General features: G+C 31.0%; 1 protein-coding gene across 2 annotated transcripts in view; it reads right to left on the reverse strand.

The window, feature by feature from the left end:
• LOC125068759 (semaphorin-2A) overlaps positions 1-16,360 on the reverse strand; it is a 173,630-nt gene that overhangs the window by 82,915 nt on the left and 74,355 nt on the right. The window contains exon 1 of one of the 2 annotated variants that reach the window (XM_047678062.1): positions 15,597-15,834. The exons of the other annotated variant lie outside the window; for it this stretch is intronic. Coding sequence (XP_047534018.1) covers positions 15,597-15,789 — 193 coding nt within the window. The 5' untranslated portion in view covers positions 15,790-15,834. Of the gene's footprint in view, positions 1-15,596; positions 15,835-16,360 lie in introns of those variants that run through there. 2 annotated transcript variants of the gene reach the window in all.

A 16,360-nucleotide genomic window follows, 5' to 3' on the forward strand; every position in this document is an offset into this window, starting at 1 on the left:
AGAGTGGCTGCTTAGTACATTTTCGCAAGTCATTGTTTTCGACGCGTCAACGTTGAAGGTGAAGGGAACAATATTTCACAAAGCCATCCTTACATGGGACCGTCATTTTCAATTAAACGTACAAAATTCAATTACGCCTAGAAAATGAACTCGATTTAGTTCTAGTATATTTTTTACAAAAGTACGAATCCATTAGAAGAACAAATAATTTCAGTTACTCGTACCTTTCATCACATTAACGAAAATCAAGAAAGGATCTAATATTATTCTTAAGTTTAAGATTAATATTTTATTACAATCGAACCGCTTATTTCTCGAATTGGAAAGTGCCGACAAACAAAGCCGATTTCTATAGCCAGCTCCAGAAACAATCACTCAAATAGGCTGTTCATATTGAATATTAATCGCTATTTTCACTGAAGAATGGGAATAATCTGAAAGGCGAACCTTGAGGTTCGAGGAAATAAATTTGTAATGCAAAGTTAGAAATTCCATTCCTGTGTTACTGATAAGTAAACGTTCTTATGTAGATCGCCGCACAAAGGTAAGAAGACGCTTAGCATTTTACTTTTCGATTACATTTATATAGAGAAACGGTTCAGGAACTTGACGAATATAATCCAGTGCCGCTCGAGCGGTTCAGCGTTGAGCCAATAAGGCCTAGGTATTCCGCAATTTATTAGCCTTGCAAATTCGAAGCCGCCGCACCCTCTATGAAATATAGCGGTGGCCGCAACAACCTTCCGACGGCCGCCCGCGCCGGTATTACACCCCTATTTTAGCTCTAATTAAAAAGCCATCAAAGAGTTTTCAGTCATTAATCATGAAACTGTTAACGGTGAATGCCGTTGCCTAAGTCCGAGTTCAGTTAAAAAGGAGGATTGGGATATTAACAAAATACCTAAATATTCAGGGTTAGCGGAGTGGCAATTCGCTCGCAAAAAATACAGATTTAGCTGGTTTAATGCGATGGAATCTTGAGTTGTTTTTAGCGGTTTAAAGGATTGGAAACCCTTCGTTTTTAAATACGAGGAATAATGCCGACGATATTTTAAAGCTTTGTAATTGACTACAGCGGTTGCTCTGTTTTTTTTTCTTTTTCTTTGAATAAGAAATTATATTTACATTAAGATACTTGAAACGGCAGATAAAATGGAAAATGTTAATAAACGTGGATTAAAGTGGATCGGTTTTGGACAGTTTTATTGCTTTTCGCATTTTAATATTTCTATTGAAAAATATTGTTGCTGTTACAAAAAATATCGTATATATGTATTATTTTTTCAAATTCAGAAAAAAGAAAATACATATACAATTTATTTTAATACCAATGATAATTTTTGTATACTGTATTAATTATTTTAAAACAAAAACCTCATTTGTATTTAGTTTCAAAATTCTGTCTCAATTTTTGTATTGAGATGGTATTGTTGAATTCGTATATTACATTTTTTTTTTGTGGCGTTTGTTAGTGCCAAAAAGGCAAAGATTATTTCGCCAATAACACGTGCGATGGAAAAGACATTTTTATATTTCTTTGGTTATACTCGTATGTCAATGTCAAAATATTTCTATCATTCAAATACGGTGCTTTGCTATCAATGACTTTGATAAACGTCGAGTAATGGAGTCTGGTTGAATTGAGTGTCCGTGAACTGTCAATTGCAATCGTGTTAATTCAGCGACGCTAACTGGATGTCGCGCGATTATCTAAACAGTCTACCTGACCGACCTAATAATAATGATTTACAAAAATTTATGAAAGGTATAATATAGGTGATCATTTTCAATAACATACCGTTTTAATATTTGAACTCACGAGTATTATTTTCTACTAGTCATTTCAATTTCAACTATATTTTTTAACTTTAATATTTTTTACTCGTTTTTAACGATTTGTGCAAACCCGCCTGCGAATGTACCACCCGTCCATCGAATATTCTGCCGTCAAATAACAATACTCCATAATATCGTTGTGTTCCGGTTTGAAGGTCAGTGTAACTAGAAGCACAAGGACATAACATCTCAGTTCGCAAGGTTGGTGGCGCTATGTTGTTGAAGGGAATAGTTAGTATTTCTTACGGCGTCATTGTCTATGGATGATCACTACAACCATCAAGTGGCCCCTTTTGTTTGTCCGCCTATTTATCTGATTTGAAAAAGTTTTTTTTTTGATGGTTTGTTTCGAGGAAAAAGGAAGGCTATGACGTATCATAACGCTTTCTATTAAATACGATTTATAGACGTATAATTTAATTTAATTTAATATGAGTTAAAAGACGAAATCACTGCTAGTAAATTGTAAACTTAAATTAATGAAGATTACTCAATATCTCATATATTCTTATATTCATTATGATAGTAATTGTTCACGTTATTTCAACGTTAATATTCTCAATATATTATATACTCAATATGTTACAATATAACTCATTGTTGGTAGCGAATTATAAGGAACGTCTCTTTCCTCCACTAAATGTAGGTTAGCCCATTAACAGGTTACCTACTAACCTGTTATCAATAGAGGCAAAATATTTTAAATTGCAGCAAAACTTACTCGTATTTACGAGAAAATATAATTAACTCGATTGAATTAAAAATTAGGAGTAAGTGCAATTTCCATTACAAAGTGGATTTTTTAAACGACTTACTACTTCAAGCGAAATCCTCTTACTACTGAGATTCCTTGCAGGTCGTTTGTTCTACTTGAGGTTATTCTGAACCGGGTTTTTAATGATTCAAAAGAGCTTGTTTAAGCCTACTAACTTATTGAGATTTTTTTCCACGAGAACTCGCTTTAAAATGGCGTTTTGACGATTTAAATGCTTATAAAAAGACCTCCCGCTTTTTACTTCTCTAAATATAGACAAGATTTTTTGTTGTTGGTTGTCTGTGATTTTATTATTAATTATTTTGTTATTCTAAACTATTTATATATCTGTTTTTATTAGTGCAGAAAATTCTTATTTATATATATTTTAAAATAATAAAACAGTCCTTTTATAGGAAGCATTTTACACAATAACTTAAGATCATACAATTCTGACTAATATTATAATCAAAAGCATTGTAATATCTAAAACATAATACACCGAGTATGATTTCAATGAGGTCGCTTTAGGTTCTGGTGTGAAGCATGAGTCCACTAATCCAGAGTCAACAGCGGCGTGATAAAGGGGTCATTGTTTCAGTGGTCCTCGATGGCCGATATCAATCGCGATTTCGATTCGTATCGAGTGGGATCAAAGTGTTCTCGATTGGTCTGCATGTACGCACGACCTGAGTGCCTACGTGATATTGGCTTCCAAAACATATGTCTAGTCACGATGTACAGATGGGAACAAAATCTTTGCAATATTGAAATAAACGATTTTTTTTGTATTTAATTTGAATTTATAGAAACGTCTCGATTATTTATTATTATAATATAATATATGTGTAAGGAAAGTTAATATATGAATTTTATTATTATTTTCATTTGAATAAAAGTTTCTAAATATAATGTCATTTTTTAAGATTACTTGGTGGACGGGCAATTTGCCCACCTGATGGTAAGTGATCACCATAGTATTGACGGTGTAAGAAATATTTATATTCCTTACAGCGCCAATGCGGCACTAACCTTGGGAGTTTAGATGTTATCTCCCTTGTAGTTACATTGACTCACCGACCCTTCAAACCGGAACACAACAGTATGTGTTCCGTTTATTTTGTTTTCTGATAGTAATAAAGAATAATTTGTAACGTAATATTCTTTAGAGTGGCGATTTGTATATATGTTCTGTGTGATATAACTGACATTAATAAATAAATTAAAAAAAAAAATGACAAATCAAATTGTCAAATGCAAAAAAAGGCAGGCACATCAGACGACTTACGATTTGTCTGTTGAGATTAAAAAGGTTGAATTAAAAAAAAAAAAACTTTTAAAACGTAGTACATGAAAATGAAAAACAAAATATATGTACCTACATTTTAGATAAGTGGTTCGAACACTTTAGTAAGTATGTAAAATCAAATTTAGAGGGACCGAAGATTAAATCATATGTAAATTAATGATTTATGATGACACTAAATAGTAATCGAACGGCAAAAATATCTTAACTTTTGATCACAATCGGCTGCATAAAATGAATACACAGTAACATTTAACTGTTGTATTGTAATTGTAATTATATTTAATTTAAATCATTATTTAAATTTATATTTGAGATGAAGATCTCATATTTATTAATTCTATGTCTAACATTGATTTATATAAAAGATGACGTTTCGACATTAGTCATACCATGAGTTGTTAATTATTCACTTTTCAAAACATAAATAGAAAAGATGATTATTTATAAACATTTTAGTAACAATACACTTGCGAATCAATCGTGAAACATTTACCACCGGCTCGGAAATTAACACCTCGGACCCGAGAGTAATCAGGATAAAATACTAACATTGGATATTGAATATTTTTTTTTGTTACGAATTAAAGTAACAACTTTCACATATGTCGATAACTATTGGATAGAGTTAATAGTTGAACAAATGGCAGCCTAAAACACAATGGGAAATAGCCTTACAAAGCCAAACCAATAACGCAGTTTATAGTTATAGTAGCGTGATCCCAAGCCAATTACGTTAGTTCGGGGGAACAAAGTAAAAAAAAAAGTATAACAATAAACTAATATAATTTAGAAGCAACGGCGGGTGAAGTCGTTACCTATTTGTATCGGGGGACGGCCCTAATTTAATGAAGGATTGGGATTCATTTCCATCATTATGGAATAGAAATGTTTCGGTACAAAATAATTTAGTAATATAACCATTCGAAATGTAATTTTATGTACAATTTTCAATTCTCATTATTCTTTTTTCTATTTACATTTCGGTCAGAGAAGTTGTCATCATTTTTAGTTTACAGTCTACATATACAAATTCATGTTTAGTTTGTGTCGTATGTGTTTTGATATTATTCATACGATTGAATTGAGTTTATTTAGTGTGAGTACTTTCGTATTGATAACTTGCATAGAATCATCAAACTACAATAGGTAGCGTGCTAGTCGTATATTATACTATTTACAAATAACTAACTTACTAATCACATCTCTACAGATGTATTGTCCAAGCCTTTGGATTTTTTTCCTATTAGAATTCATATATTTTTATATACCAGCTAGTTCGTATATATTATATTTTTTAAATTTTATTTACATTACAATCTGTTCAGGTCTTTAATTGTAATAGTGGAATAAAGTAGCTCACACAAACATATGTACATTAACCCTGAATCTTATTAAATTAAATCCTTTTTTGTGTAGTTGTGTAAAAAGCATTACAATACATGAGTTAGCTGGGTAGAGTTAACATGTTATATTATTTTAAAACATCAACGTACTTCGTAGACAAATATTAAAACAAAATATCAGAGTGATCGGCGCAGTTCAAAAGGGCCCGAGGCAGACACCTGATAAAGACGGTGTATAATTAATTTTAAGACGCCAACGTATTATTTTGGCGCATGTAATCTGATTGGATGAATTACCTACCATGTACTACAATTAACAGTTTGTAAAGGGTGGATTCTATATATATGTAATCATATAATATGAACTATAGAATACATTTACATCATTTAAAGATTATTAGTTAAATGGGTATGTCGTTATTTCGTGTTACTGATGACGTAAGTGAATACAACTTTTTTAGTAATTCAGTTCTCTTAACTGAATTTGGTTATGGTAGATGATCTCAAGAGAGTTCACAAACTGTGTATGAGATACATTAGTGCAAAAGATCGTGTCTAAGCACAAGCGTACCGTACCGTACATTATGATAGTACAACATTATTACAATACATGATAACACAGATCAGGTTTACGATTAACATTTTATTGCAACCTTATAAAATAGACCAAGAGCCATGAGACTAAAGAGTTGAATATAAATTGCTTGCTAGTAAAAATAATAAACATAAAAAAGTATAAAAGCGTGTTTATTGATTTGTTGGTTTATCCTTTTTTCACGCAGCGGCAGAGTAACGGCTCGACGTGATTTTTTTCATAGAGATTGATAGGTTATGGATCGGAAAGAGTACTTTTCATACGGTAAAAATGAAAGGGACTAAATCTGCAGGCAGAAAAACTAATTGGTTATAACTTGAATATAAAGAAAATAACAAGGTTATACTTACAATTTAAATGTATTATATATTAATTATTCCTAATTATATATTATTACACCGCAATACAATAGTAATGTAAGTTACTAACAGTTAGTAACATTTGATAATATCGATTAATGTAAAATAAATCCAAGGACTAACAACAGTGCGCGCAGATCTTTAGAACGGAACGTCACGAAACCCTAAACAACGACACAATACAATTATATACGGTGTACGTATTGTTATATACGTCTATACGTTAATCGTAAACTTTCCTTTTACAATGTCATTAGGGAAATTGGCATCGTTAATTTATAAAGGCTCCCTTTAACTGCTTTGCTATCGACGAATTTAAATCGGTAATCCTGTGGTTTGTTTTATAGCGGTGATATCAGGCAATTTATATCATGATCGTAAATGTACGCTTAATGTTGTAGATCAATTTTGTTTCGCGGATTGAATGAAATACATGATTGACGATATCTTTTAGGGAGACAGGTTTCGTTACAACAAAATTGCCTATTATAAATGTCATTCATATTCTAACCATGTTTCGTTACACGGGCATATTTTTAATTTGTATTTGTTGTGCGATACATTTTTATAACGTATGTATAATGTTCTCATACAAATGAAAAATTTGTATTGTCTGATCTTTCCCGTAAATAAATTATCCCCAGCGATTATATTATTGTGGACAACGATATCGATTCTTTTGTTTCGAATATCGAACTAAATATAGAAAACATTTCCGAATCAAACGATTTTTTCATCGCTTTAATGTTTTGGTGCGAAGTGTCAATACTAACACGAACGTCTGAGTGTTGTATTACAGCAAAAACAAACTAAAGGCGTATAAGTGCCAAAACAAAAGGACGTCGATTCAGTTGGATCGAATTACCTTTGACGAAATGCATTCGAATAAACTAAATGTACGTATTGATCGAACTATACGCTGTTCCTTTGCGAGAGAATTCGAGACACACGCCACCGAAATAAAGGATTATGATTATTATTATAACTTTGAAGACAGCTGCTATAAAAGTATATTGAACAAATGGCACTTTTACATTTAAATTCACAGCGTTTTAGCGAACCTTAAAGAGCAATGAAAATAAAATGGCATACGTTTCGAATTATATAATATAAAAATATTAAGAGGATCCAAGAGGATTAAAACAAGTATTATATATTATATATTAATTTATAGTGTTTATAATAATATGTTTATTAAAACAAGGATATAAACCTGCTCTTGATTAATAAAATATGAAACCTAAAATTTAAATTTTTGAATATGTTTTGAACGTAAGTGTAACAAAAAAAAATATGGCTTATTTATAAATAAAATACATAAATATTTTTAACGTAATAGCTAGTAAGTGTCCCACTACTGGGCAAGTGCCAAATCTTCTTTCAAGGATAAGATATAGGGTCTTTATATCCTCGACGTTGGTATTATTATACGCTCATTTTAGTATATTAAGCCTTGAATGCCTTAGAATGCCTTAACATTCGACAAGTCTTAGTTACACAATACAGGAATAGATAGATCATAAAATAGCGTAGAGTTCGTTTTCGTTGGTTTTCTTTCAGGATATTTACATTTAATTATGTGTTGTTTACTATTAATATCATTTGTAAAAAGAGTAACTACTGATATTCCTTTGTAGTCGTTCGTTCTTCGCGGTAGAAACGATTTTCCAAGCCAATGAAAGCTTTACATTCAACTTAATTCTTTGACATGATGATTAAAATGTACTTTTAATAAAAAATATTTTAATTTTTATTGATTTACTATAAATTAAATGTAATTATTAAAAACTAAATATCTGTGTTTAAAAATATTTCGCTAGTTTTAATTAAGTTTATTAGTTATAGTTTTCAATTAATCACGTTTATTTAAAAAGGTTACTCAATATAAATTTAAGGTATCCGGAACAAAAATTACACAACGTCCACGTCTACGTAAAATTCGAAGCTTAATTAAGACTAGGCACCGACAACAGAAACTAATTAAACTTATTCCATTATTTTCACAAACGAAAATTTTAAAGAGAACGAGTTTTCTAACTAACAAGAACGTGTAATGCAATGACTCGAAATTTGTGGGAACGGATAGTTATATGAATTGTTTTATGTAGATACTTTTATCGGAATTACGCATGGAAGCGGAAACAACTTGAAACCTCTTTCGTATTACAGTTTATAATTTTGTCACAGTTTTCCTAAATTGTTTTGTAACAATTTACTATTTGTTGGAAAGGATCTACTAAAATATTTTATCCCCAAATCTACAGTAGAGTTACTTTTTTATAAAAATAATTAGAAGTTTTTTTCTATTTCCAATACTATTACAATTTCCAATATTATTATTATTACTTTGAAAGAATGAATTTAAATTGATAAGATCATAAGTATTTTAAAGTCATATGGTTCGTATTTCACTTGCATAAAAATATATGTCAATATATAGCAATATGCTGTAATAATACTTTGGATTACCTTTACCGGCTTAATTAAAGTGAACAAAAAAGTTTGTCACATGTTTGAATAATGACTTCAATATAATGACCACGAAATCTGCGTGACCTGAAGGGAACTTGCTGGAAATATTTATAATATTCTTACTTTGTTTATACTTAGCAAGTTTGAATAGTACTAAGTTTTATAAGTAAAAACAATTTAAAAAGAAAAGTTTCTTCACTAACACTTTTATACATAAAAGTTATGAGTTATCAGAATTTTATCACAATTTTTTAGTAACATAACTTTAAATTTCGAATTTCTTTAGGTCATAATTATAATCCAACCAATCATATAATCAATGTAGAATAAATCACCTATTTTTATGTATTGCTCACGACATTTTAATTTAATAAACTAAGTGGTTTTTTTTCTGGAGCGCCTTGTTAATATTAAAGGCTAGAACATACACTCAACTGGATATTTTAAAAACGTTGCGGTGTCTAAAGTGGAATAAAATTAACATTGCAAATGCTACTAAGCCAACGTAGTGTTAGTCGCTGAGTATATTGTTCATTTTCACAAAGATCTCCATAAAGTTTATTCTTTTGCAACATTTCATTCTAAGAATAAATTATATATGGAGATTAGTTAAAACAAATGTGCATCTTTGTGTCCTGCATTTTTGATGTACGTTTTGAAATATAACTAGCACTTGAGCAATTGTGACTTTAGTTATGAGAGTATTTTGTGTTTGTGTCTATTAGTTTATACATTAAATATTCTTGTAAGTTATATTTAAGTACTAGAGAAAGTTTAGTCTTTATGTTTGTTTGTAAACGATAAAATTGTAAGTAATAATTGAAATTAATTTTATTGATTTCTTACAGTGATGATATAATGAGACACAATTTTTTGACTGTATATTATTTTAGAATAATCGATCTATTTGATACTAATATAAAAGTAGAAAGACGGACGCTATTATTGTAAGAGAAAGAATGACATAGGAACAAGTAGCGAGGTTGCGAAATTCGATTGAGGTGCAACTTCTAAAAGTATTGATGAACGGAACATAAAAGGGATGGAGCAGAGATTAAGTAACTTGTTCGGCTTCGACGTTCGGGCATTCTGAGAACAAAGGATGAAATTTTCCAGACGGCAAGAATTTTGATGCCTTTCACCAACAATGGTCGTAGTAGACGTCAGCTAGTCCGTGATGAGTATTTTACGACTGGAATTTGTGGATCTCTTTGCAACCACAATTGTTTTAAAGTGAACAAAGCAGCGCGTTATAAAGTTAATGTGGACGGATCAAGGTCTAAAGAGGATAGAGTGCTGAACAAAATTTAATTTATATGCCGCGGCAACGTAACTAAGGATGCGAGGATTAATTTCATAAAAGATGACTTTAATCTAATATTCTGAAGCCTATTTATAGATGAGGCAAGTGGTTTAGTGTATTTAATTAAACATCAATGAAATAAAAAAGATATTGGGAACATCCCTTGTAGAGAGTATCGTAAATGTATTTATATTTTAAAATCGTTTAAAACTGTTTACTTAATATTATTTCGTTAAAATTTATACTGATAGTTACTATTAATAGGTAGTAATGATTGAATTCAATTCGATATTAATAACCGATCCAACGCGCTTGTAATGTGACAAATTGTAATTCGATCATACGGTTATGTTTCCGTTGTAAATTTAAAATAATTTCGTTAATTGTTTTGCGATAATATTTCGCTTAATCCGGAATTATCGAAATGTCCACTTTGTAGAACGTACCCGTACTTAATAAATCCAAACGTATTCGCAATCAACGAAATATTAGTCTATTAAATACAATTTGAAAATGTATGTAATTAATTTTTTTTACCTCAAGCTAAATTCATACATGTGTTTATATGCCTCAATTTTTTTTGTAAGACTTTAATCTGGTATATATTAATGGCATTATAACAGAAGCCTTCACTTACTAACTAAGCGTCTTTAGCATTGTCGGCAAGACAGTTAACCGATAAGAAAATTCCCGGTTAGTAAAGTAAGTCTCGACCAGCAACCAGACTCGCTTCGTACAGTCAAATAGAGCCCACCTATAGACTCGTATAAACAACAACGATACAAAGTTTCAGCCCAATCGAATACACTATTCGTGAACGCATCGAATACAAACTAAAATTACAAAACATTATTCGATTATAAGAGCTGAGATGGCCCATTGGTTACAACGCGTACATCTTAACCGATGATTTCGGGTTCAAACCCAGGCAAGCACCACTTCATGCAAGCACAATTTCATGTGCTAAATTTGTGTTTATAATTCATCTCGTGGTCGGCGGTGAAGGAAAACATCGTAAGGGAACCTGCATGTGTCTAATTTCAACGAAATTCTGCCACATGTGTATTCCACCAACCCGCATTGGAGCAGCATGGTGGAATATGCTCCAAACCTTCTCGGTCCTCAGTGGGAAATTTACAGGCTGCTTTTGTTATGTTATGTTTATGTATTCGATATATAACATTCGGCTGAGTATTATCGAACTCTACATAATATTACAACTAAATGAACCGTTATTTATTGAGACACATCTTGACATAATTCAGGAAGACATGGCCCTTAACATCGCGGAACGAAGATATCTTTGATAGATATTGTTAGTGGAACCGGAATAGCTAAAAATAATAACACTAGCAAACAAATTTTAGTTTTTCTTGGTAATTGGTGAATTATTTTTATACTTAATATGAAATAATAATTTACGAATATTACATATTTTTACTAGTAGGATTGTTAGGTATCTGATGTAATCGTTTAATATTTACTCAACATATACATGTAATTATTATTCGTGTGGTTATAATTAAATATGTTACGGTTTAAGGGGTACAAGTGTAAGAGCTAGTGTATTAACAAGGGATATAACATCTTAGATCTAATGGCTAGGGGCCTTGACAGCATAAGGAATGGTTTATATTTCTTACACTGTCAATGGATATGGGCAGAGAAATTTACCATCAGGTGGCCCATTTTCATGGCTGTGTGCAAGATTAACTTAAAATGTGTGTATTTATATATATTAGTACACACACATATACCCAAATGTATAGATATTCATAATGTTAATATTTTTACGCTCACGGTTATTTAAAAAGATCTCTATCAAAAAGATAAAGATTTTATTAATTAAAAAAAAGTTAATAATAGTTTGTAATAATATTGTTTTTCCTCAATCTTCACAATCAAAATGTAGTAACAGTATTGTTATTCCAATATTGTAAATACTGTTTATATTTGTCCATTGAAATATTTTCACGGCAAAGTTATTTTTAACGTTCCAACACGAGAAAAGAAAAAGGTTTGCTTCCACTTTGAATAAGAGCATTTTGTTCGAGGAGATGGAAAACTGAAAAGAATACGGTTACTATTATTTGCGAAGCTGACCCCAAGCTTGTTCCTATTTTAGGCTATCAGCGTATTTATATCTTATTATAAAACAATATAATTCTAATCAACTGAAATTATATTTTAAATAGGATAATTGAATATGATACTATTACTGATATAATATAGAAATAATAAATACATACAAGTTGTATGTTTAAAAACATTTTCAATCGTCATTGAAGTTGTAGTTTTTAAATCTAAAATTGATCCAAACAATACAGGAATTTATTTTTATAGACTTATATTGTTTTTAAAAAGAACAGTCAAAGTAACATTTGAAATATTTCATTCCATATATTTTGTTATAATAGTGATACAATAAAAAAAAAAAAAAACAAAATATATAGTTGAATGTAAAACTATGATTATTTATTTATCGCGAATATCTACAATGTTCACAATGATTTGGAGAATTCGTTGAAGCGTGAACGCAGCTGAGATAAAGTGGGTTGATCAGTCGCGAATACCTGAACGTTTGATTCCAAAAAGTGGTTTGACGAAGGTAAGCTTCTTCCCAGCGCCCTCAACCCTTTGTCTCGTGAGAATACAATGGACAATCGCAATGCTTACAAGATACGATATGGGACACCCTTCTTACGTATATACGTGACCAAATTTCAAACAAAATGTTTTGTGGTACGAATGTCTAAAATAAGTAATGTCATCTCCCTTCGGATTCCTACGCCCTGTATCTTCTTCAATGGTTCTATTAAGATGGGCATAGATTGCAGTTACGGCCATACAAACAGTATTTGCCAAAATATTACAATTATAATAATTACTAGCGAGCAATAATATTTTAATATATTGCATCAAAAGTCATGTAAACAATGTTATATACTACGATGAAAAAATCTTCATAAATAATCCATGACCGAGATTTCCAGCTCAACTTTACTTTGCCAAGTGTTTGCTGTTTGTAAATTAAAATGCTAACGAATATTCCGTCTTGTTGAACATTATTTAGCGAGTTGGACAGTTCGAGTGAGATGTGGTCAGCGGTCAAAGCAACTTGCGCTTCAAGTTTTGACTACGCCGGACGTTGTGCGCCGTTCCTTCCTTTACTCATTGTGTTTCTTTTTTACACTTTGCTCGGCTGAGTGCGTCCTTTCTTTCAAATCTTTCTATACACTTTTTATTTGCTCGCCACTAGCATGGACATTTGCCTCCGATCTGGCTTCCTTGCTTGAACAATTTAGTAAAATAAATAGAGCGATCCAACTCTTTTAGTTGTCGTTCCGACTTTTTTTATCCGAAGCTACTTATTACTAACAATAAATAAATAAAAAGATTTAGGGATTCTTTTAAAAAGGAGACAAAGTGTAATACGAAAAAAAACATATCTGATTGTTTTAGATGGTAATAGGTGTTTATTACTTATAAATGTATATATATAATAACATACATATATGACAATTTTGATACAAAACAGTGAAGTAATAATAATACTAAAGCCGTTTAAATTAAAGATAAATTATCTTACAATTTTTCACCAACATTTCATAGATAAGTAAAATTTACTATTAGTTTGTCAGAACAAATCAAAAATTTATCAGTAAATTTTGTAAAATATGAATATGCTACTAAAATATCAATACAATTCAACAAAATCTCTTATATAATTTTCAGTTAATAAAAGCTGTTTATACTTTGTAATTTGAATAATTAGTTTTCGAACATTTAAAAAATATGTTCGAAGTTAGGCCTAAGTAAAAAACGCCTGGGGCGTGCGCTAAGATATATTGCTTTAGCTCTGCGTTAACTGGCTGGGCACTGTCAGAAAGATCGCTTGATAAGATAATGATTGTATTATAATATTTCTTTATATCTCTACTCGAAAAGGAACGTTCATTAAAATATTTTATGAGATGTAAGGTCTTAGTGCCAAATAAAATAATTAGTACTCATTTTTTTGTAGCTAATAACAGTCAACGTTTACTATGTAACGAACCTCTCGTTCAGGATAGCAAAGAATTATCCTAAGCTTATTCGGTCCCTTTTAAACCGACCCTGTACATCGTTCAAGGTTTTAACCCCTGTAATTAGCGACATAGCACTATTATTCTCGTCTCTATATGTACTTAAATGTACAAAATAGAAACTTTGCGTGAAATGACCCATGTAATAAAAATTCAACAGACGTGTTCTCTAAAGTAGAATTTTATAAGGAATTATGTAAAAAATGTGCCTGCCAGAGGCGTGCATGCGATGCGTGCAGCTGGCACCAAAATATGGCATTATATGATGTCCCTAATCTACTTCACGGTCGGATGGACGGAGCTCCGCTGTCGATAACAATAACCGACTTAATATACCCGATAATCGGTTTTGCTATTCGGAAATCCCCGTGATTGACACTTTGGATGACGGTTGAGTTAAACAGCACCCGAGTTCGCTCTGCCGATTGCTTTTTCATGACACTAAGAGGGAGACTATTTTAAATTAATATATTACATATATCTTATATAGTTCGTATTTTAAATACATAAATCGGACATAGATCGAACGAGGATTGTGATGTGATTAAACCTGAGTATAGAATTAGTGGATTTTCATTAAGTGTGACGAGGCTTAATGATTCAAGTTTCCACATTCATTACGCTCTAAGCGAACTGTTTTAAGCCACAGTTTAATGGAGGCGGTAAATTGCACATTAATATTGCGGCTTAGATGACCACGTTCTAGACCGGCCAGGGAAAGTCGAATTAATATTTTAAAAGGCAAAGCACATACTAACATGACTTCAGTTTTGAAAGTGAATTAGTGAATATTTCCTTTGCGAAAATCAAAAGTTTCTAGTCCACAATATTAAGAGACGTGTTTTATGTATGAAGAGGAGTTAAAATTACTGATGCCGTTTTATTTTACTGACGTTTATATTTAGTATAAAAATAGTATAGATAATTCTAGTGTAATGATTAGATGGCATAGGTATTGATTTTAATCTCTTTTTTTAAGTTTTAAAAATGAAGCAACTTAAAGTTTGTTTTTAATGATGACATAAACTTGAGTTGAAAAAGTAATACGTACTTAACTGACATTTATACTACACTATATACGATAATAAAGAACTAAGACCTTCAGGAAATCAGTGATCATAAAGAAACATTAACTACAACTGTATTAAAATCTCCCGACATCGGGGAGGGCATTGAAACAAAAGCATTGTTTTGTCTCACCTTGCTTATTTAAAATCATATATCCATCTCACTTTACATTACGTACCCTTGAAAGCGTCGCGGTTTTGCATGTGTTCGTGATAATGTTTAGAACACATGGATAGACTTACACACACACACGTTAAAAGTTTTGCATGTTGTTTGATGTTTTCTGCTATATCATGAATCATGATTCGCAAAAGAGCCTTCTGGGAATCGAGAGAAACTCTTAAAATGTGCTTAAGACGAACAATTATACGAACAAAAAATTATACGAACGGTTACTATATTAATGTGACCTAAAACTTATGAATATTTAAGTATAAATAATATTTTATATTAATAAATACGAGTGACTCACCTCTCTTATGTCTGACATGATATTTGCTCTTAATAACGGGTCCAGTACAACACGGTTGTTCATAATAAAAATTGTAGGAACTGTCTACTTCTGATGTTTGTTGCACAGCCTGTGTATTGACTTGCCATTCTACACTAACGACTAGGAACGCAAACCAACGTACAGATAGAGCTAAGGCTCTCATAGTCCGCATCTTTCTTGATCACAGTCACTTGTAAGCACAACACTACACAACTGTTAATTATTTAACGCGTTGAATTCATTATTTTTATCCTGTAAAAAAATAAAATTAAATCAAAACCAAAAATATATATAAAATATTATTTAATAAAAAAAAATCAATCTAAAACTCCAGCATCATAAAACTAAATATATTTTATTCCAATCCGAACGTGTTTTAATAAAGATTATGTTGATTCTTAGGCCTAAAAGTCCACTTTAAAATTATGGCGACGGTTAGTAACTTATTTCATTGTATTATACTTTATCATCATACATCAACAATAACAGATGTGTTTCCTGATGTTTTAAATATACTTATCGATATATAAAACGCATATACTTAAAGATATAATAATAACTATGATAATTTTTGTTTTTCTCTTAATATGTGTATGTTTTTAGTACAATCAAAGTTTAATGATGTAATACAAAGCCAAACATAGAAGTTATTTTATTCAAAAGAGCAAACACCAGGAGACCAATAATGAAATAATGGAATAAAAAACTGCAACAATGCATGCCCATTACAAAATAAAAAATGA

The sequence above is a fragment of the Vanessa atalanta genome, chromosome 14 (genome assembly GCF_905147765.1).
Source record: "Vanessa atalanta chromosome 14, ilVanAtal1.2, whole genome shotgun sequence".
NCBI lineage: Eukaryota > Metazoa > Arthropoda > Insecta > Lepidoptera > Nymphalidae > Vanessa > Vanessa atalanta.